Source organism: Harpia harpyja, chromosome 16 (genome assembly GCF_026419915.1).
Source record: "Harpia harpyja isolate bHarHar1 chromosome 16, bHarHar1 primary haplotype, whole genome shotgun sequence".
NCBI classification, from domain to species: domain Eukaryota; kingdom Metazoa; phylum Chordata; class Aves; order Accipitriformes; family Accipitridae; genus Harpia; species Harpia harpyja.
In genome coordinates, this window is record NC_068955.1 from 30872967 (window position 1) to 30897265 (window position 24299).

At 37.2% G+C, this 24299-nt stretch overlaps 1 protein-coding gene across 8 annotated transcripts in view; it reads right to left on the reverse strand.

Moving 5' to 3' along the window:
• Positions 1-24299, reverse strand: part of SHANK2 (SH3 and multiple ankyrin repeat domains 2) — a 365392-nt gene that overhangs the window by 282292 nt on the left and 58801 nt on the right. For 7 of the 8 annotated variants that reach the window (XM_052810983.1, XM_052810982.1, XM_052810981.1 and 4 more), the window contains exons 9-11: positions 23897-24064; positions 22196-22312; positions 17236-17313 (exon numbers count right to left, since the gene is read on the reverse strand). In XM_052810983.1, the coding sequence (XP_052666943.1) occupies positions 17236-17313; positions 22196-22312; positions 23897-24064 (363 nt within the window). Of the gene's footprint in view, positions 1-9870; positions 9902-17235; positions 17314-22195; positions 22313-23896; positions 24065-24299 lie in introns of those variants that run through there. The other variant, XM_052810989.1, reaches the window with a different exon arrangement.

Consider the following 24299-nt stretch of genomic DNA (forward strand, 5'->3'; position numbering starts at 1 on the left):
AAAAATCAGAAAGATACAAAATTATACTCATTCAATTTTTATAGTTGCAAACTGCAAAGCACAGCAACCACAGCCCCTTTTCCATCAAAATGTATCTTGAACCAGAGTTATAGTGTGTTCAAATAAACCCACAAGCATGAATGCATTAGGACAAGTGAATGGTCTTCACAAGATCCAGGGCTTGAACCAAATCAAGGTGGTGTAAAGTCTCCCCTCGATTAAGATGAAAACTAAATCAGAACCTAACAGAAGTTCTGTATTTGTACTAAATTTCTTTGTACTTTACAAAAAATACTAATGTAGTATCTTCACAGAAAATAAGAGTTTGATTCTCTACACGCTTCATCATTTACATGTTTTTAAATAGCCATATTTTGCTTTTCAGGATGTTCTGTAGTCAAGTGCTACATTTCTAATTGAGAGCTTATGGCAGGAAAGAAGGTTTTGTTTGGGGTTTTTTTCGATCACAAGACATCTCTTCTTGGCAGTGAAAAAGTAGCACAGCCAGCAAAACTACAGTGAAAGTTTTTTTCCAGTTCCAGTAGGAACTGGATCCCAGTCATCAAAATGCATCACATGCATGTCTACAGACATGAAATATTACCACGAAAGGCTAGAGGCAGCACTTTATAACTAGTGGCTATCTACAAACTCTGTTATGCTGAAGCTTCAAAAATTGCAGCTTTTTAAAAACTGCATATACAGCAGTTTTACTATAATTCAGGTTCTTTCATTCCTGCAGCAAACATCCTTTCATTTTGTCCTTTTGCCACAGACAAGACACTTATCTTACATCAAAAATCTGCATGTCCTTAGTCACGTTATTCTGCAAACCTGATAAAACCTGTTTACGCATCTTCTAAAAAAAAAAAAAAATAAATCACTCATGTACAGTTTCCACTAAAACCTGCATTTTTTTTGCCCTATTTTTAAAGGGCATATTGACTTTGTATCAGCTCCAGAATCAGAAAGACTGCACCTGCGGCATCACAGCATCGTGTCAATCCAAGTCCAGCTGAAAAGCATGACTAAGTAGTTTGAGTACAGCACTTTCAGACCCAAACCAGGATCTTTATCTGCTGCGCTGACATTTGGTTGGGATCTCTGCCATATATTTGACTGTACAATACAGAGAACAGAAACTCTCTTGAGGGTTTTTAAATCATCATTAGAGGCAATTTTATATGAATGATAGTAACAAAAGTGAATCATTTATCAGCTCCCTCCCCTCCAACTTTACCTGACCCCACTAAGGATCTTAACATGGACAACTGATTATTTTCAAATTGCATTTGACAACATACATGACTGGCCTGAATAAGTACATACGCTTACAACAGGGAAGTGAGCAGAAAGTAAAGCTAAGCCGGAAGATGTATCTCAGTAGGAGTTAACTCATACAAAGTAAAAAGAAAGTAGGGTAAACCCATACAGCCTGACTGGCGGTATCACCTCCTATTTCCATGATACTCTGTCTTCATAATGTCATCGTAACAAAAAGTTAATGGAGTCACTGAAACAGGTCACAGCTGAGACACACTCAGAGGGCTGCGAAGCACCAAGCCATGGCTTAACGACTCACTGGGCACGGCAGCAGAGCAGAGAGGAGCGCTGGTTGTCACTGTCAGGGTACATAATGCAGAGCGTGACCAGAAGCTGCGTGTTTATACGGATATTTTCTCGGCCTTGGTAGAAGCAAAGCTTGTTACAGTCGCCCCATCGTCGCACTTACTGTCTCACAGACAGATGTTTCTTTCAAATGATGCAACTGGTTACAGTGCCTTACTATTTGCCATGCCAGGCAATGCCAGCTGCTCTGCCACCGATTTAGTGAAGAAGAAAAGGAGTTTAATTGACACTTGGCTAGTTGCTATGGATGGTAACTAAGTGACAGCCCAGTGAAGTAGAAACTTGAATGAATGAAGTAGCTGTGATGCAGAGACTGGGGGGGGAGCAGGCAGGAGACGGGGGCACCCCATGATTGCTAGTCCAGTGTAGGGCACTGGACAAGGAATGATGCACACATAACTGGTGAGGCACCTTTAGAAGGGTATTTCTTTCTCCTGGCACAGCAATATTCTCACCCTCTGGTTTTCTGATATTTACAGTCAAAAATGTTCCCTCTGAATATAGGCAGGTTTTAAGTTGGCTTTCAGAAGTCAATTCAGAAATTAAACATTTGACATATCTGGTTAGTTCAGCTTTCCTGAATCTTGTTCCCTAAAGAAACCGAGTTTAAATAATGACCACTTTGTTTATACAGTGAAACCTGACAGATGGCCAGTTACAGGTTTCAGTGCGACAGAGTTTCATAATGTTTTCAGACTCTGGACCAGATACAAGTAGCGGCAGTCACTCATCACCGTCTCTCTCTTCAGCCTCATAACTGCAGTTCTCAATATATCACTTACTTACGTTCAAGTATTTAGATTTTTTTTTAATTGTGATTAACGCAGTGTTTTGTTCCTTTGGGGAAATTTGAAATTATATACACACTTTACCTGTCACTAACCTTTCACAATTGATTTTTTCCACTCTTGAAATATATCACAGGTAGAGGTTATATTAAATTAGAGCAAGATCTTTGTAGCCTGTTAGCAAATACAATTTTAGATCTTTATAGGTTAGTCCCTGAAAGGCAAGAACCAAAACTAAATTACATTATCGGTCTTCGGAACAAACTCCTCCACCCAATAGGAAACAATACAAAAAAGACAGAAATTGAAGTTGCCTCCTCTTAAATCCAGCCACGGAACTTTGACAAACTTTCTGCATGGGAGTGAGGAGAGCATCTCTCGGTTCATTTATGTTTCACTCTCAATCAAGACTGCTGCACCTCCTTCTGCACGTGCTGAAATTTTAGACCAGGTGAGACATAAAGCTTTAAAATGCTCTGCCTAAATGGAGAGCAGAGGAAGCTGTTTGGGCTGCACAGTTGTAGCTGCAATTCACAATAAGCAGTTCATGACAAAGCAGTCAGTGCTCCCCACCTGCTTTTTGTCCCCCTTCTCTTCCAGAGAATTTCACTTTCCTGATGAAAGTACGTTTCATTATTTTTTCCTTCAGGGCTGACATTTCACCCTTCCGTTGTCTCTGCTCCCCAGCAGTGCTCACTAAATAACGGTCTTGCAAGAAAGCTTGAAATTGCAATGAGTTCAGGTATGGCACTATACATTAAGGGAGATAGCTCTATCCCAGGACAAAATGCGACTTCAGTCTTGACTTTGCTGAGTCTCAGCCAAGCAGCAGAAACGCAGGTGGACATACAGGATACTCTGAGGTACATCTACCCTACACGTTCCCATCTTCAGGTGGAACTGGAAGGAAGAGGTGATACAACCCTGCGAATGAGACTGTAACCCTAGGACTCTCCAGAAATTGCCTTCCACTTAAATCACAGACTTAAAAAATCATAAATTATTTATTGTACCACTGAGGATTACATTATTTTAACAATGAAGAAACACCATTCAAAGAGTCACAGCCATTATGCAATAGGATTCACAATCAGCAGAGACTCATGAGAAATTAACACCAGTGAATTTAGAAGGAAGGGTTGGGATCACTTCCTTAATGAAAAGACCACCAGAAAAGGTCTTCCATGTGCCATAATTAGGATTTGTTTCCTTAATATTAAAAAGATAAGAAATTTTATCATTTTTAATAAGCATAAATTTCCAGACAAAAATCATATCAACAATTCACCCAATAGCTGCAATATCAAGAGGTGATAATCCAACAGCAAGGCAATCTCTAAACCGTTCCAATATAATCACAACCTTTGGAGACAGGCACCTCTTTAATTGGATATGAAAATCTAATGGTGCTTACTGTGGGGCAATGAAAAGGCAACGTAGTTCAACTTCAACAGATTTCTATTGTGTCCTCTCGAAAGAAAAGCTCTCCCTAATAAAACAAAGAGGTAAAGGCTTTTTGGAGTCTAAAGCCACTTTGAAGTTTGTCACAGTATACCATCAAGTACACAGTAGTCATCCACAAGGACCTTAGAAAGTTAAATTTAGGTTGTTAAGTGCAAAGACCCTGCTCTCATGTATGCCTGTGCATGCCCGTGCAGCACCCAGCACCATGAGGTTCCATCCCTAATAAATGGTGACACAAAATCATGCAGCAAGCTTTACAGACTCGAAAAAAAATCTTAAATTGATATGCATTAGTTGCTCTCATACATGAGTAGCATGTAGATTTTAAAACTCTCTTCAGTAGTACAGATGGAGTTCGGTTTGGAAAAGCAAGAAGCAATCTGCATTCCAAATTTCTTTTCCATAGGTGTGGGAGAAAAATGTACTGATCAAACACTATTGGTTTCTTAAGCAATTTCAGAGAACTTGTACATGAAGGTATGTTTATTGATTCAATAGATAAAAGAACATATCTAGAACTTGGTTTCCTTTGGAAATACATTCTTTTGCAATACGTTAGCAAAATGTGACAATTTGGCAAGCATTGCTCTGAGCTCAAATCACAACATAGACTTTAGGTATTTTCAATTAGAAAAGGCATTAAGAATTCAATAAATACAACAAAATGGGGTTTTTTCTGAGCCAGTTGGAAAATTCTATACAGTTACAATAACTTTATAATCTAAAATAGAAATGCTGAATAATCATTAATTCTGTATTTTACTTTCCAAAATCAAAGGCAAAGTATCATCCCACATTTTGTAGTTGTATTGATTACAGTTGATTTTTGACTTTGAGGCTACAACATTTTAAAATAAAACTAGCAGAAGCTTCTTAGTTCATGTCATTATAAAATAAAACCAAATGCTTCAATAATATACTCTTAATATCACTAATTCATTCTCTTTTTCTAACAGTGCTCCTGAATACATATAATATGGATGACATGACACACGACCTCAAGAAGACACAAATGTTTACATTATGGAGACACACATTTACATTTACACTTCAAAACTTTATTAAAAAGTAATCAGTTTTGAAGTTGGGATGTAATACATCTAATCAGAAATATGTCAGAAGCAATTTACTATTTTGGAAAGTTTATAGTTGTGTAATATTTTGTACCTAAAATAAGATAATAATGTTTTTGTTGAAAATCTATCAGAACTGAAAAGTTTTATTTGATAAAATAAGATTAATTGATAAAATTAATTTTATCAATTTGAAGCTCTATTTCAGATACAACATTTTTAAGTTTCAGTAAAACTCACTGAAATAAGATGAATAAGATATACATAGAATAAAGAAAAGCAGTAAAATTTAAGTTTTTTTTCTTTAAATAATAGTCAGTAAAGATTTCTATTAAGTGCAGAAATAACCCACATTCTCTACCAGAAAAATAAAATGCTGGCAATTTTTCTAAATTACTCTATAGTAATGTTATGAAAGCATATGAGTAAAAAAATCATACTCAGCATTTTCATACATGCTTCTTTCCTGGACAGAAAATAATTCTTAACAATTTTAATTATATAATGTAATACAAGCTTAATATTATGCATTTGGAAAGTAACTAACTGTGTATATTAATGTATCTGACATCCAGTAGATGGCAAAATATCAGCAGCCATCACCTTTAATCTTCTTGAAACTTGCTTAATTTAAACCCCAAAGTATTTTTTTTTTCTTTTTCTTTCTAGTCTCCACTTTCTATTTCATCGGACAGCAGGATTAGCTTTACCTTTTGGATGTTTTCTGTATGTTATCTGCTTGAAAGACAATTTCATCTTCATCAGTTCTTGATACAACAAAGCACAATAATGTTACTATCCTTTAAATAGTCCTTTGAAGACAGTTCCTTCACCACTGATTTTTTTTTTCTCCAAGAGCATGCTGCTGCTACTGTTCCCAAATTTGCCAGCACATGTTAGCATACTGTGTACAAAAATCTCTTAGCAACAATATCTTAGTGTCTAACATTTTCCTTCTTCCAACTATGATTCATGGAGCCATCTGTAGTCAGATATTGACATGCAGTATCTTAAAATAGATACCTTACATTTGCTCAACAACTAGTTTTAGCATCTGAAAATATAAATTATGGGAAAGGGCCAATATTTCTTTGAGGCTCTTCATCATTCCCTTGATCATTTTAGCACTGTTTAAACAAAGGCTTGCCACGATCACTTCACCGTAGTATTAAGGTCAAAGTCTTCGTGCTTCCCAGAGCGCAGCAAGTAGGCAGCTCCGCCGGGCTGGGTGCAGCCCCATACGTAAGCCTTCCAAGAAATCTCAACGGCTTCCCTGGTGAGGACCACCTCACGCTAGTACCCTGGCTATTTTTCAAGAGTAATCGAAGACTAGGTTTTTAAACTTCAAGTATTGCTGCACACAGCACTAAGATCGAAGCATTTTTCACACCCTTGGAGCCTAAGCCTCGTGGAAAGTACCTTACAATGGGTGGGACAAGGTCAATGTCTCAGCTGGGATGTCAGGAAATGTTGACTAGAAATAATTATATTTAGAAGAGTAGATTATACAAAAAGATTTGGTGGCACAGCTTTGAAATCACCTTAAGTGTGAGGAACACACTTCCACCCCAGTGAAATCAAACAGAATTTTATCCACTTCAAAGCAACTAGGATTTTATCCTAAATATTTTTGAGCAATTAATATTTTAAAAATAAGCAAACATGCAACAATGTGCATCCAAATACACAATATGTATTTAGCTGGATATCAAAAAAGTACACTGCAAGCATAACAGTGCTGGCACACTTTCATTGCTAAAATGCTGGTTTTGCTTGCAAGAGATTTTACAGCCCCTATGGGTCTTCTGAAGTACACTCAGTAGCCATGAAACAGTGCCAGAGCTGACTAGCTTAGTGAATTCAAGTCAAAATTAAGAGAAGGCTATCACACTGAATGACCTTCTTTTCGTCTCTTTATGTCCTGCAGTGCTGTCTTAGCAGGTCTCTATACTGGACTGACACCTAAAATGCCTTTAGGCAGATTCGTTCATTTTCCAGTAACCTTACAATGATTTAAAAACTAGAACCTGTATTTTATTTTACACTGCCCTTTCATGAACACACACAACTGCATTCTTAAAACTTAACTACTCTTATTCATGAATAAGCCATGACTGAATGCCTTCAGATTAAACTAAGCCTGCATGGACACCACGATAAAAAATGTAAGTCCTTTCCTCACAACATGCAAGCAAATCACTTCTAAATCATCTCACTCTCGCGGCTTTGAAATGCAAACTTAACTCCTATGACAAAAGGATCCGTTGTTATGCAAGAACCAGCTTGCCAGAAAGTGTTGAACTGAATACACCAGCAAGTCGATTAAAGTTACCACAAAACATGTCAGAAAGCAAAAAAGGAACATGCAGGCAGATTCATCCCAGGCACAACTTCGCTGCTTCACATCACTCTTTTATTTCTTCCTTTTTCTCTAGATGAGAAATAACTATGATTCCTAGGGAACCCTACTTTGTACAGATTGTATTAAGCCTCCTCAATGGTCACTGCATGTATTGGGAAATTTAATGTTTATATCTATTTTAAAAGTAGAGGAAAAAAATTACATCTTCTCTCGGCTTCTCTGCTAAAAGGCCACCTAGCAAGTCATTCTCAAGATGCATTCTTCTACGCTTGTGCTTTAATAATTAATATGGAAAAGAAAAAGCAAACAGTGCGATACACACACATTTACAATTACAGACTCATTCCACGGGAAAATCTAGCTCAAGCTGGAAAGAGCCATCAAAAGCCAGTTATTACATAATCCTTATTACTGCTACATGGGTGAGCAGCAATTTCAAAGGAGTATTTACTAAAAGCAGATAAAGCCAGGTTGCAGCACCAGATGAATCAGATAAGACACAGCCAGTAATAAAATTGACTTAATTTTCTTCCTCCCCCCCAATAATATGCTAAATCAAAAAGCCATGAAATGCAATCTTCTTCAGCTGAAGTCTTTTAGAAAAAGACGGAGAAAGTGCGCTATTTGCTAGATTTTGCTTTCCTTGAAATTACAGTCGATGTCGGGTTATACAGAAAATTCAGCTCAGGTGTGGATAGGTCTGTGCTGCTGTAGAGTAAAAACTTTCACCTCTGAAAGCAGTCCTACCTCATGGAAAAGCCAAAACCTGCTATATTAGCAGCTTCTTCCCCAAACACTTTCAGAAAAATGTCTTCCTACTCACAGCAGGCAGTAAATGCTGCTGCCCACTATTTCACAGTAAAAACAGTTTATGGGATTCAAGTCTGCAAACACTTAATAATACAGTGTTGCTTAAACTGCTAAACCAAATGGCTGAAAATGCTTTTTGAAAGCCTTTAGGACAAAATGCATTGGGTTAATAAAAAACTATCGTTATTTTACCTAATACATTTGGTGGATTCATTCCAAACTCTGTGGGTTAACTGTAATAAAACCTTTGGAAGCAGCAGTCTAGTAAAAGTCAATGCCAGTAACATACTCTGATGAAGACGGACATGGGACGGCAGCATATGCCAACTGCTTGTCACGAATGTTCTCTCCAAATGGCAATGCAAGAAGATGCTAAGTCTGTCCTAGAGGCATAGATCCTCCATTTTTATAAGCAACAAGAACTCACTCAGATATTGCCAGAAATTAACACTAAATAGCCTGTATAGTTATGCAAAAGCAAGAGATCATGCCACCACACCACCTGACCATCATAACTATGATGATTAATCCATATTTGCAGGCCTGACGTGCCCACGAGTCCCACTCACAGGTTGTGCTTGGCACTGCATGGACACAAAATACAAATATTGTTGCCCAGAAATGCAAGTGTAAGTTCATAGAATCATAGAATGGTTTGGGTTGGAAGAGACCTTTAAAGGTCATCTAGTGCAACCTCCCTGCAATGAGCAGGGACATCTTCAGCTAGATCAGGTTGCTCAGAGCCCTGTCCGACCTGACCTGGAATGTCTCCAGGGATGGGGCATCCACCACCTCTCTGGGCAACCTGTGCCAGTGTTTCACCACACTCACTGTAAAAAAATTTCTTCTTTATATCTAGTCTGAAGTTGTGACAATCCGTTTGGATACAAGCAGACAGAGGAACACAGGAGAACAGCAAGACACTGTTGGGCATCCTGGTCATCTTGGCAGAAGCAGCCTCGGCACAAAAGGTGGATTTCAGTTTCCCTGATATTTCTGGTTCATTAGTATTGACTAATTCAATCACTGTCACTAAAGCTGTTACATACACACCACAGTGGCATACAAAATATAATAAGGTATTACATTTTATAGAGAAACTGAATGGTATTAATATCTCAAAATAACACAGCTTAATAAGAAGGAAAATTTAAAGGTAGCAGATTACCACAAGCATGCTTATCTATGGTTTGTGAAACAAATTTCTCGTAAGGTTTAACCTTCTTATACCACACATACAGGTACAGGAATCAAGAATTCCTAAAAGAACAACATCTCTCATCTCTCCCACAGTTAAATCTGGAGCAGAGTCTGATACAATATACTTTTCTGCAAGAACACTGAGAAAAAAAAATACTGGATATCTGTCACTCTCTCTCTGTTTATACGGTGCCTATCATTTCCATTTCAATACATGTAAAACCCTGGCAACAACGCAATACAAATAATGGACATTTTCTATTAATCTTGCCCACATAGCTCCCATCTTAGGACTAATGGTGTTTTTTGATGTCTTAAGAGACACAACATTTACTCACCCCAAATTTGCTCTAAACCAATAAAAATACAAAAATTTCTTCTGATAGACAAAACAATGAAATAAAGTATTTTCAATGACAAGATTTACTATGCTCTTTATAGTTACAGAAAAAAATATGCACAGTTGTCACAGCTGACCTTTTTATGAGGATAAGACATGCTATGTGTGACTGCTCAGTTATGATCAGGCTATTTAAGAACTTACCCTTGCTGCCTTCTCTTCTAGGATACAGTATAAATAAAATCACAGGAGCAATATTCAATCTTGCTATCAAAATCCTGTAATTAAATTAAGATTATACAAATCCCCATTGCCTCTTGCAATTTCACCCACGACAACTAATCGCGTCTGAATTGCACACGAGCCTTTCTTACTTTGAGGCAAGAATTGGTAGTGACCCTTACAATTTAGTTTGCTTAATTTGTTTCCTTTTATAACCTAGTTTCAGTTGCTTCTGAGCTTTTGGAAGTTTATCCATTTGGTGGAAAAACAAACAGATTGGCTCCTAGGTACCTCAGAGACACTCTGTTTTTCCCAGGGAAATCCTGCTGCATGTGAGAACACCTGAGGCATTTCAGCTGGACACCCCTGTCTGAGCTGGGAGAGAAAGCACAAAGGGGAAGAAAAAAGGGTCTCAGATCATCTACATGGAGCACAATACAAAAGATGGGCTCATGGACACTCCTCCGTAAGTTTACAGTCATGTAACAACTGTGCAGCAACAACAGCTGTTTTTTTAAAAGAGACACATTCTGCAGTAAGTATTTTTAGCATCTCTAAGTGTGGCAATATTTTGCCTTTCTCAATAAAAGATAATCGTATCATTTAATTTCTTTATGTTTTACTGTATTACTTCCACTTGTCTGCTTTTCTGAAAACGACAGGGGTTAAGACAAAGGTTAGGAGTGATCAGCCAGCACTACGCAAACCATCACTGGGTCAAGGTGAATGGATTTTAACCCCATTCTGTATCCATATGTATTTTTCTGTTCCTATGTCTCTGACTATATCCAGCCCTTATCAAGCCAAGCAAGAGTATTAGTGAAAGCCCCTCAGGCTGAGGTCCGACTTTTCAAAAGTAGCTGCAACACTTTCAGACGTAGTTGAGATAGAAGTCTTCCCTGTCTCATGTTTTCAGCAAGAGTATTACATTCTGCTTTGTTATCTTCTTGTCACCAGCTGTATAATGAACCAAATACTGACCTTTGGTAATTGTACTTCATGTGCCAGTAAGGAGAAGCATCTGCCTAACAGTTTGTCAATACTTCAAAATTGACAATAGCGGGAAATCTGCTGACACTTGAGGTCACCTCTAACTTGCCATCAAGCACTTCCCTGTTGAAAGTGTTACTTGGAACAGTATCTTGTATCCCTACTATTCTCAGGAATATTTTCATTTGCCAACATTTCCCCTAATACCCTAACAGATACCATATCAGCACCACAAAGGCATAAATATGCCCAAGGCATTGTGTAAAATTCCCCAAAAGCCTTTTTCTCAAATAAGAACATGTGTTCTTCTGTATAAATAGCACTTCAAGGTAAGTGATGAGAAAACATATCATAACTAATCATTGTTTGCATCTGAATGTATCACCATGAGACCCCCTCCTTTTTTTTTTCTTTTCCTAATTTTAATTATGTCTTTTTAAGAAATTATGTTGAGTGTGCCTACATATATACATACTCACACACTCTCTTATTTTTAAAGGAAAATCCATAGTTTGTTCTGGTACAGTCACTTGTGTAGATTTAAAAATGTTAAATGCAATTCTTACTAATACCTTTATGTCTGAGTCTTAAGCCATTCTGCAGAATTTATTATTCTAGTACTTTTGAGGTTTTTACACTATTAAAACCTTAAGTCTTTTCCTATCAATATCTAAATATGACAAACAACAACGTAGTACAAACTTAGAGTGTACATTCTTCCATGACAGATTGTCCTTTACCTATTATTTCTGTACTGCAAAACACAGTGTAACTGATCAACACAATCAGTGACCTAACATAAAAAAAAATAAAACAACCAAAGCAAGTATGAATAAATCCCATTATTTGACTCAAATCAGGACAAAAGCTGGGAAAAGCTGAAAGTCTGACTAAAGGCAGAATGCAGCATGAGAAGAGAGCTATATTTTTTGCCAATAATACACAATATTCAATGATGCATTCTTCACAGAGGTGCTTCAGGAAAGAAATTAGGATGAAAATAAATACTTGGCAAAAACAAAGTCCTTGTGTAATTCATATGCTCCATTAACACAACAGTTACATATTTTAACATCAAGAGAGAAAACGTTATTTTATATTTGTAAAGATGCCTTTTTGAGGTACCAGACAGGGATTTTCAGTTTTAAAATTAGCTTTCTCAGAGTTTCACCCTTTCAAAAATAGGTCAGAGACAAAAAAATACCTGAGAATAACTTCTTGTCCTTTGCCTGTAAATTTGATCAAAAAGATGGAAATTAAAAATTATAATAACATAAATCAAAATTGGGTTTGGGGAAGCCATTCTAGTGACATGCTGGATAATAAACAAGATTGATTTTTTACAGACCACTAGCAGGGCTGGGAGCATCGCATGCACATCCACCTTGTGACAGCCCCATCCTCCCTGACCTCCCGGCTCAGTCTCCCCAGTCCGAGGCTTCCTCCCAGCAAGACTCCCTTTTTATAAATTCAGTCCCAATTTCCCTTCTAATCTGATTTTCTTTCTCTTCTGCCCTTGATGATTAAAAATCTCCCCAAGACCCTTATCAATCTTGTTCTTGCTCCATTCGCTCTACTCTTTCGGGCTCAGGCTCCCAGCCCAAGTCTCAGCCAGTCTTGTACTTTCTCACCCATCTCCAAGCTCAACGATAACTTACCCATGCCTGATTGCGCCTGTCTATATTCCCCCCAGCCAGCTTAGCTTCCAAATACGCAGTCTGGTTTTGGAGCCCCTGTATTTGAGTCAGACTGCAAACCGGTTTACACTGCCACGTTATTAACATGGAGGTCACCAACAGCATGCAGGGCAATTAAAGAAAACAAAACAAAACAAAACAGCGTAACACAACAGGGGAGATGGGACAAGTAGAGGTGGGTCAACAGAGTTTTTCAGTATGAGCAAAACAACACATGTTTACCCTCACCCATACTCCGAAATAGCTGAATCATTTTGTTTTTCCGAACAATGCCGCCTGAGATACCAGGCATGGAAAATTTCATTTCAAATGATTCAAATCTGGCAAAAATATGAGCACTTGAAAATAGATGTACAGCCAACACATTGAAAGGAACAATTCTACCTGCGGTGGACCTGGAAGATTGCTGCTCCTCCTGCCATCTACGTAACATAAGCACATTAATAACCCATGCTGATTTGGGACAGCAATAGTCAATAACAAGGTACATCTGAGAAAGAAATCATTCTCAGGCACAACTCTGCCATTAGAAGGTGTCACTAAATGCCACTGCAGAATAGTTCTTCTGTATATTTGAACACATATGCTTCAAAAACACTGACTAATTATTAGCTCTATTAGCTCTAAGCTTGAAAGTGCTTTACAGCCCATATGAAAACACATGATTTATTCATATAGAGCTTCTGCTCACTAGAAGAAAAAGGAAACACATGATAAACATGGTGCATGTTCATTTTAACTTACACAACAGAATTTCCACAGCTTGTAAACACTGCAAAACTCTGAGATTTCCAAATTACTCTACTAGTATTTGCCAGATAGGTAAAAAATTATTTTACATTAATGTAGGAGCACATAAAATGTGTCAAAAACTAAGTAGCTATGGACATTGATAGGATATCATGGCTTTTCTGAAAGGATATTTCAGGAGGTTTTAGTGCTAAAATTGAAACTGTAACAGCAAATAAACCCTAAAACAACTGGAAATTTTAAAGCTAACCAATAGCTGGAACTGAAGTTACAGTTCAGCATTTCATAAGCCAGTTTATGAGAGCTGTAAGCTGATGTACTGTATGTTGGTGGCAAACATCATGTTTCGGCAAGCTCCATCGTAAGGTATGAATGGTTGTGGAGGCATCGGCCGTACTTACAGCAGGCACGGTTGAGGGCATGTCCAAGTTCAGTGCTATGAATGAAAGCACAGACCTGCTCCAATTTTAGTTACTTCAAAAGAAAAATGGTCAAGCACAATGTATATAACAGTGTCTTATTAGCTCGCACTTGCAGCTCTGTAATGCCGATGGTCTTTTTCCATCTGTTAGCACAGAATAATTAGCATGTAAGGTATTTAGATTACCCAGCCAAGACGGGATGAATAAGTAAGTGATTAATAAACAGAACTGGCAATACAGTAAAATGATGCGGCACGGATTTCATCTTACCTCTAATTGCTAGTCAGCCTTTAACAGAAATGCACAGTACACAAAAAATTCTCACACTTAGACCGAGGATGGTGATGCAGGAATTGCCCCAATCTACTTGGAACATACGTGGGGAGGACAGAGGGAAGAGATTCACCCCTTACACATCCTTACAAGTGTTAACACTTATTAGCAGGGGGGAGACCCCACAAAAAACATACAGAGAAATTTCTGCTGACCCCATATTCTGTTACTGCAGAGTACAGCCTATCAATCAGCACAGTCTATTACAGTTGACAGTCATAGACAGACTTTCAGCTATGGGTGACATCAACTGTACTAACTTAATGGACCCCAGTAATCAGTTAGGATGAAACACATTCCGTCAAACGTAGCTAATAAAAGCTTAGGTGCTTAATTGGGAAATACAGACAAGCTTTTTCATGGCCTCAACACCTGGCAATGCCATTCCAACACTAACTCTGCTAGACACTGAAAAGGCAAAAAGGACAGCCAGATCCCAGGCAAAGTTGTGTACACAGTGTAGGATACCTGAATTAAGTGGCACAGAGTTCAGTCCAGATTAGTTTTCCTTCCATACGATCTGGTAAACCCATGCTTGTTTTAATAAGCACTGTGATTTGGTAAGAAGTGAACACTTGCACATCTTTTTTTTTTTTTGGTGGTAAAATTACACTACATTCATTGGGCACTAATGCTAGATACAAACTCTGCTGCTCATTTTCCTCAAAATAAATAAAGCTTTGGCAGGCCTTTAAAGCAACACACAAATTTCTCCATGTCTAGATACTTTTATTTTACAGAATAGCGCAGTTTTCATATCATCAATTTTCTAAGCAGCAATTCAAAAGAATCATCCTTTTAGATATCTGAGAAAAGAATGTAATGGAGATTACTCAAAGGAATAGATGCTGCAGCTACAACCGTTCTCATTATGTACATATGAGATGCTTCGATGTTCCTTGCTACTGATTACATGAGTAAACATTTTTAGTATGCAAAATCCTATTAACTCAAGGGGATTCTGCATAATTTTGTAACAGCTCCACTTGTGGTGTTTGATTGACTAGGTCAGCAACAGACAGATGGCAAAGAATTAATTCTAATGCTGCTTTATTACAGTGCTGGCGTCAGGGTTTTCTCTGCTCACTCCATCTAGAAAAACTAGAACTTTTCCTACATTCCCTACACCAAAAAGTCACCATAGAATAAAAAGATGGAAAGTAATTTCATTTTTTAAGCATGTGGATCTAGAAAGGATAAAACAAAGCCAACCTAATTGTTAGTCCTTCTGTCCGTGCTAGGGAAGAGTGACCAGTCAAAAGCCCAAGCATCAGAAGTGTAGCATATAATAAATGATAACAAATAGGAATTCGTTCCATAGGGACAGGAGATAGTTCACTGGTCAGTAAGCGCACTTCCATAGCTATACCCTTCTCTTAAAATTATTTCTTCTGTCTCCTGTGCTCACTTGATTTTATTTAGTTCTGGCTAGTCATCCTTCATTTCTTGAAGTCCTACAACCATCAGCACTAGCTTTTACAAATATTTTCTTTTCTGCCCTTTTCCCCTGTATTCTTCTGTTCTAAGAGGAAGAACAAGAATGTCGCAGCAGTCAGCACAAAGAGGAAGACAGTAACAATTCTACTTGCCATTTACCCTCCCCACAAAAAATCCTAAAACAAAAAGAAAAGTTAATCTCAAAGACATAAAGTAATAAAATAATCTAATCTCTCAAAGTAAAGAGATTACACTGAAACCCATCCCTCCAATAATTAGCGTTTTCTCTTATTCCATTTTTTAATCACTCCGTAATTCTAAGGTGCAGTGATAAGTATTATCTAGTACTTAGTGAATTTGTGCTTAGCATATATTTAGGTGGCAAACTATTAGCGGTCTGAAAATGGTGCCTAAATTTAAATTATTAATGCACTGTTTCCCCAATTTTGGGAAAATGGTCCCAAAAGTAAACAATTAGCTGGCTGGGATTTGGCAGCAGGACTTTTAAGCTCTTGAGATACACAACTTACGTCCAGAAAACTTCAAAATATGGAGATAATTAAACTGATATAGAAATAGTTGGCTGAGGCTTTTTTAAAAGCCTGAAACTCAGAGGCGTTATCTACACATAACCTTTGAGGAGCCAACTCAGAGACCCACATGGACATAGCTAATATTCCAACTATTTCACTTGTCAAAGCATGAGAGAAAATGCAGTCTTCCTTGAATTCTATGCCAGCATTATCCAAAGTGGGCTGAGAATGTAATGGGAAAGATACAACAAGCAAAGGCAAATCAGGATTTCTTTTGGTTGAAAGACTACTTGGGTTTGGGAAATAGCCCCCTCACGTTTCACAACAGGACAGTTCCTTTTAATGGTACTGTGACATCATTCTTCCAGAAGCACTATTTTCTGTAACTTGACAAAAATTCTTTCTGTTCCTTTTTCTTAAAACATTACAGCTTTCATCCCTATTTCTCACGTGTCAGTTTGCATTATGAATGTTTCTCTGAAATCCAGGCTAATTACAACTGCTTCAGAAAGAAGGGCTTAAGGTTGTCAGCCATACCTGACAACCCTTTGGACAAACAATTTCCTTCCATTTGGATTTTTAATTAAGCTTTCTGAAAGTACTTTAATACAAGAAAATGGTGAAAAAACATCTAGTCAGTTTTGACTAATCCAAAGAAAGACTTCATTTTCTTTTGGAGATACAGATGGCAGCTTCAACTTTTACCACTGGGAGTGCATTAAATCAACCCCACCCCTGAAACTCAGCCCAGCTCTTTGGCCTTACATCCAAGGAAGGAAGAGCTTCTTTCTGGCTAATTCAATAGGGCCAAGCAAAGCTTAGCTGCCCAGTTACTCCTTGGATCTCTCTTCCATGGGACTGGAGATATCACAAAGCAAGGCACATCGGACCACAGGACACCAAGGATTTCATGTTTTGTCATCAACAGCTCATATAATTCTCAAACTCATTGCCAGTGTCACCTGAACTGCTAAGAGGGAGTGTTTTTTTCTCTCATTCTTGATTATTCCAGGACATCTTCACTTACTGCATTACATAAAAGCCACAGTTTCTAAAATGATAGTTATCTTACTCTACAGCTGTTTTCAGCCTTGTACAGTGTTAACTTCGCCACAAAACCAAGTTCCCATGAGATTTTCTTGCAAATATTTCTGGGGGCAGGGGGAATAAGTATTTCTTTTTTACCTGAAATGGAGACTGGCTGTTGTAATTCTTAATCTCCTTGTTGGCTCCCCGGAACAGCAGCACTCTCGCACAGCTCTCCTGAAAAAGGCAGAAGAGTAAGTTTGTTAATAAGGGTCTTTAGTTACTAAATAGGCATTATGGCTATGCGATGCGTTGCTGTTTGCTGTATATTTTCTTTGATAACAAGTAAACAAAATAAATAAATAATCTGAGAAATTAAGTTATTAATATAGTACTTTAAATATGACAAGACTGTAGGAGCTTTGCAGTGTGTTAGAGTAGAAACAATATGCAAGTGTAAAACAATGTAGAGGAATGGGAGAGGTAAACATCTTATTGAATATTTAAGAAACTGTACTGTAGAAATTCCCTACTTAGCAAATCAGATTTTTCAGAAAATATGCTAGTTCAAAATGAAATTTGACTCTCATATGGTTTTTGCCTATTTTGTAGGGAAAACAGTACTGTTCATGGTACAGTAAACAGTATCTGGGATGAATGAGATCCTCTCCTACAGCTAAAAATTAAACAAAGCAGTTTTACCACTTACATGTACCTTTTTTTTTTTAACCTATCTTCAATTTTAAACTTCTAATGTATGATTTTTTTTTTTCAATATACCTGAAATTATTTGGTCTGGCTATACATACTGCACTGACCAGTCTTACCTTCTCTTTTCACCTAAAAAATGCTAACAGTTACAGCACAAACCCAATACAGTCCTTCTAACAAGAGAAAAGTATGGCTTCAGGCCCTCTGGACTGAGGAAATCTGCAAACAAAATCCCTTAAAAACAATTCTTTTGGACCGATACAGCATATTGCTTAAGTCTCTACTCCACACTGCTGTAAAATATAACTGACCATAATCTGCGAGAAATCCTCTGCAGTTCTGGCATGGTTCTCAGAATACTAGACTTTTTGATGATCCATATATAGACTATATTTCTTCCTGGTCATCTTTAATGTTCATCTTAGGACCTTATGCAAGCCAGTTCACATTTCAAAATGTGTTTATATTTCTTCATCATAAATATTTCTATTAATTTTGTTGTGCTTTCCAGACTTCTTGTCATGTTGTTTTATGGAGTTCTACCTAATGAGGTATTTCAATGTGCCACCTTTCACTTTTAACAGTAAATTTGCAGCCAGAGAAAACAATCATAATTTAGCTATTTTAGCGACAGAAATGAAGCTTATTTACTAGATTCTGAGTCATAAGTGAATGCCAGAAATTATGATTGAAAATAATTTTCGTCATTGTGTTTTCTAATTTATCAAACTGGATTCTTGATCCCATTAAGTCTCCTCCATCACAGGGTTGTCGTAAACATATCTGGGGAGAATGCTATCCTACCCTTTCCCTAAGATTCGATACTCCAGAAAGATAACATTTTGTTTCCACACTTCCTATTCTGCATAACAGCCTGAAACAACTGAATGGATCATATCTCAAGACGGTATATTAACAATCATCTCATAGATGGTAATTTTTTAACGATATATCATTAATTGAAATAGTCTCATTTGCTTGCACTGAAATCTGCAAATTAGGAGTGTTCTCTGTATCTCTAAATATAGGAAGACCAAGAGCAATGTGTAAAACGTCAAAATGTTTTTCCCATTTTTCTGTGTTCTCTATTAGAAATCAACCAAAAGAAGTAAATGTGCTGCAATCTAGATGAAGACCTCCAGGTTAAAAAAAAAAAAAAAAAAAAGTTCTTTTCAGGGTTGCTTTTCCAAGAATTCCTTTTTGACTTACTCCTAAATGATTCGAGGTTTGCACACTATATTATATTCCCATAATAACAACTGTTCCACTATTCCACCAGGTACTGCTTAGTAAACATACTGGAAATGTTAGTAGAATGCTTTAGTGTTAAAATACCCAATTTTGATCAAGAACCTGAGGATATAAATAATGATATTAAGAAACATACTGTATTAATTTGCTGATTATTCATTTAGTTATCAGAATAAGTAATTCAACAATATAAAATCAAAAGAATTACACATTTTAAAACTCTCTACATGATTTACAAATTTAACTAAGCTGTCTGCAGTGTAACAAAAAATATGCAAAGTGATTTATTTGTTAAATGGTTTTGACAAGAAAAGTTTTGACAAAAGTGGTCAGAGTTGCTCAACATAAGAATTTTCAAGAAAACTTGTTTTGCATTAAGTACTGCATTTTTTTGTTTCTTTATTCTTTTTTAAAAAACAGAAGCATTCTTAGCTTCCTCCTCTCTCCCTTTTATCTCTTCCCCATCCTTCCACTGTTAAGGGGAACTAACCAGGGAGAATAAGCAAAAAAACTCATCACCAGAAATGATTTTGACTACTTTTCCTCTGTTAATTCAATGGAAATTCCACATCTTAGACCTCTCCATTGTTAAGGCGCTGCCTACGAATGCCATAACTCCTGTTTGCACATATTTTAGCTCTGACAACCTAATAACTTCTGATATTGAGAGTTCAGTATTCTTCATTCATTATATCATACATAAACTGAATATGCAGTAGCTTTTTAGAATTCATAAGATTAAAAAGAATTTCACACAGAAGTGTGGGCTTGTCAGCAGACTAGATTCAGTTTGTTGCCTGAGAGCTAATTACCTGATTTAATACTACAACAGTTTTCATATAGAATCCAATCCACTGACTGAAGGGAGGCACACTTCATCCCACCAGTGTTATTTGCAAAATACAGAGGCATAAGATCTGTCTAGATTTCACTGAGTTACTGGATGGCCATGAAATAACTTTAAAAAACAATCATTTATTCAGATCAGTACTTAGCTGACATTCAGAAAAACAGAAATACCAACTTCAGAAAGTATCCCAAGAAAATTCCCCAGGGAAGACTGGAAGGGAAAATCAAATGGATAATGACTCCATCTACAGGAATCAAGAGGTAAAAAAGATACTCCCATCGTCTCCATCCAGAAAAGGCCAACACTGTTCCTTCCACTTTAGCTAATAACAGCTTTCAATAAAAGGGACACTGAAAAAAATCAGCATAGGTTACAGTTCACAGCACCCTGAAAAAAACTTTTTATTTTCACATACACTTGATTAAGAAAAACAGAAGCCTGATAGTGTAGTCACAAGATGTTAAACTTCCATTCACAAAGACAAGGTTAATGACTATGAAAATATTTGTAAATTTGTAGATGCAATTTAAATGAGAGTCTCTAAGTCTTTTACGGAATAATTTTTTCCACTTAGGTCAGGAGCAAAACACATCTCTACATGAAAAATACTGTCATTTTACAGGATTATTCTGATTTCAGCATCATACTGCATAACCTTTGCTAAAAGTGTATGATCTTGTAAATAACTATAGCCATGAAAGCACTCCAATTAAATGGTTACAAAAAAACAGAGACGAGTACACGTTTTTAAGTTTATATGTGCATTACAGTCCAGGCTTCAAAATTCTTACTCAGGAAAAGTGAAGTAAATAAGGTTAAAGTGAATATTTTAAAATATCTTTTTCAACAGAAGTGCGTATACTTACACATGTTAAGCTCTTGACGTGAAGCCTAAATGCAAAATTTTTGTTGAGATTAAGGTGAATTTCATTTCTCTGCAAAATTTTCTAGGAATTTTAACAAGCGCCAACTTGCAAAAGCTTTGTATGCCTACAGTCACAGAAGTCATCCAAGCTGAGCAAAGAAACCATTGCTAACCTTAAACTAGTTGATGTAGGCACTTAACAGCCTGTTGAAGGTGGTTGGTAAACAGTGGGCAAGAAGCAGTCCACAGAGGTACTGATCCCACTGATATGCTGTATACTTCAAATAATCAGAATTAACAGGCAAGATTTGTACAGCTAGACTCTTTATGAATTGATATCAATTATGACACACACATCAAGTCAGCAGCCTTGAAAAATTTCAACTTATCCCCCAAATTCTATTTTTAAAAAAGTTAAGGGTATTTTAGACCTAATTGAGGAATCTGTCTTGACAAGACTTTTGAAAAAACTAAGATGGTAATTAATTAAGAAGCAGATGCTTTAACAGATGTTTCGCTAGTTACAGTCACTTCTCATGACTTGTGTCTTCCTAATTCAATTTAACATTATATGAGCTATGTTTTAACATAGTTGTAAAACTCATTCCCTCCCATCCCATCCATGCAAAGAGAGTATAAAATCCTGTCAAATCAAATGGTTCTATTATTTGTAAATGACTACACAAGTTGTAAACAGCAGAGAATCCTATAATCTACAGAGACATTTCCACAGTATTTTCCAAGTATTTCTTAATTAATTCTAATTTAAGTTCTAGTAAAACAGCAATAAATTCTGAACAGGAAACAAATATTTAGATATGATATAAAAAAAATATAAGCTGGTAGAACATGATGTTTTATTTTCTAATTAACATGTATACTCTTGCTACCTACAATGAGTAGCCTTATTTGTAATCAGTGAATAAAACACTAATAAAATAGTTTTTAATTATGTTCTTTATAGTTTCTAAGACCACTGTTTAAAACCTGTAACACTTCACTGCATATTAAATAAATCAAATGAAAAATAATGAGCTATGTTCTTCTTCAGTGTAACTTGCCTCTATAGATCAATAAGAATAGGAAATTTACCTCAAATCCATTTATTAAAAGCAAGGAAACGGTATCTCAGGAAAACCTAACACCAAACCAGTAAACTCCTTCAACAGAAAACTCAACGAGCCTCTGTTTCTGTGGATGGACACGAAAGGTTTAGCACTTGTACCTCAGTTATGCCTTTTTTTCCCTGGCTATGTGTTATTCTCTCACAGCACTGGTTTCCAGTCTCCATGGGACTGGACACCCCAGAACCACCTTTCCTCGAAGCAAGACATCCTTCTCCACTTACCCACGCAGAGGGGACCCCAGGCACCCCTCAGCTCCTGCCAGGGACCCTTATGTCACTGAAGGAGGACGGTATGACAAGGCATAAGCCAGCTCACCTGGTTGTACAGGGCACAGATGTGCAGCGCTGTGTTTCCCGAGGCATTCTGCGCACACATATCGGCGCCGTAGAAGAGGAGGTGCTCCAGATGTTGGACGTGTCCGTATCGGCACGCCTGTAAAGAGATGCAGTCATATTTTGGTTATTATCTATTCTAGGCAAGGATTCCAGGTAAATGTTTTTAGGAGAGAAGATGCTATTTTACTTAGGGTTTAATTTTTAGAACCACCCCTGGACTGAATGGGAGGACAAACACCCAGATGTGCATACCTGCCTGCAAACACCAATGTGTGCACTTCAGGTACAGCAAGTCTGTCTGTGCATAAGTTTAAGCATCTGCTTATTTGAGGAACGGCAATTTAAGGTATCAAGAAAATACAAAGTTTGGCCCTTTTTATCCACTAACATTCATAACTGTCAAATGTGACATGCAGACTGACAGAAGGCAAGTTTTTTTTGTCCTGCTAATCTTTGGCGAGTTGCCCACTAGATGGCACTGAAGATGATCAGATTTCCAAAGCTTGTTTTTAAGGCATGAAAACAGTTTAGGGAAATCTGGCCAAAATTCAAGTAATAATCTTCTTGATTCTGTGATGTCAAGTAGGCACACAGTATACAGAGGGCACTGATCCAAAAGAGGGAAAATCTTGAAGAGTTACTTTATCAGTCACACAAATAAAACATTAGACCCTGAATACTTGGAAATAACCCTCTATGAATGAGACTCCAGTGAAATTTGAAATTTTCCTGATTAGCAAATAAGTTCAAGAAAAACCACAGTACTTCCATTCATCAGTCTCATTTACTTGACTACCTTTTTCTCTATGGCACACCAGCTGAGCATCTCCCAATCTGTAATGTTTTTAACTTCGTATCATCTCAGATCAGTATCATTCCTGTATAATAATATGGAATTTAAGCTGAGAGATACAGGTATACAAAGCCATTCACTCTGTCTTAGCACCTGGTGAATTCTGGCACCATAGCTGGCTCAAGGTATCATAAGCACCATGAACCTCAAAAGGTAACTTTTTAAAAATAATTTTTCTTTATAGAGCACGCTACCACCTTTATCCACACACTGAGTATGTAAGGGAGGAAAGGAAAACCCATGTACAAACAGCAAAAGAAAAATCATTAAAACCCCAGTTTCCACCCACAGGGAATGAAACGTGACTCAAACTGTGAGTTTGTAAGAGTTTTACATCCTTCAGTGCAACATACTGAAGGATCCTAGCAACAGAATCCTGAACCCAAATCTTCCTGTAAAGTTCACCAGAAAGAAAGGAGAAAGTACCTCTGACAAACACACAAGAATTCTAGGGTACCAAGGATACTAAAATTGGCATCTAACAAAAAGATCAAGTTACATTTTTTTTCACTGAAGTGCCACTAATAAGACACTAAACTTCCAAGAGTCCATTACATAAATGTGACTAGTGCAATTTCTGCAGCCAAATCCACAGTAACCATAGGATTTCAAAGTTACAAAACTCCACTGGAACAGTTTCCACTTCTAATTCACCACAGCAGGATGCAAAGTAATAAGCAAATAGAAAAAGGAAGAAATTCTGTACTTGTATGTGCATGGACTAAACATACCCAAATGGCCTTCAAAACAGCAGCGTTTAACCACAGAACATATATGGCACGTTTCCTCATGCAACTTCCACTCCAAACAAAAAGTAATCTTTCCTACCTGATGAATTTCTTGCCATCCATTTTCATCTTTGCAACTGACTGTAGCATGTTCGTGAAGTAACAGTTCACAGCAGTAAGGATCCCCTCCCACAATAGCAGTGTGGTACAGTGGTGTCAGGCCACAGCTGTCTTTGTAGTTAGGAGATGCTCCAAGCTCTAAAAGGGTCTGAAAGCAATCACAAACTGTGAAAAATATATTTTGGAGGGACTTCTAACTATAAAGGGACTTTTCTACCTGAAAAAGTATTTACAAGGTTGATATTTGCCATAACGTATATTTTTTGCTCACTCCTTTATAAGCTGATAGAATGGGCTGCAGCACAAAGTTAAGCAAGGAATGACCTTGGAAGAATTAGGCTCTAAACGAATTTATGGGGATAGCAAGGAAAGTATGAATGGCA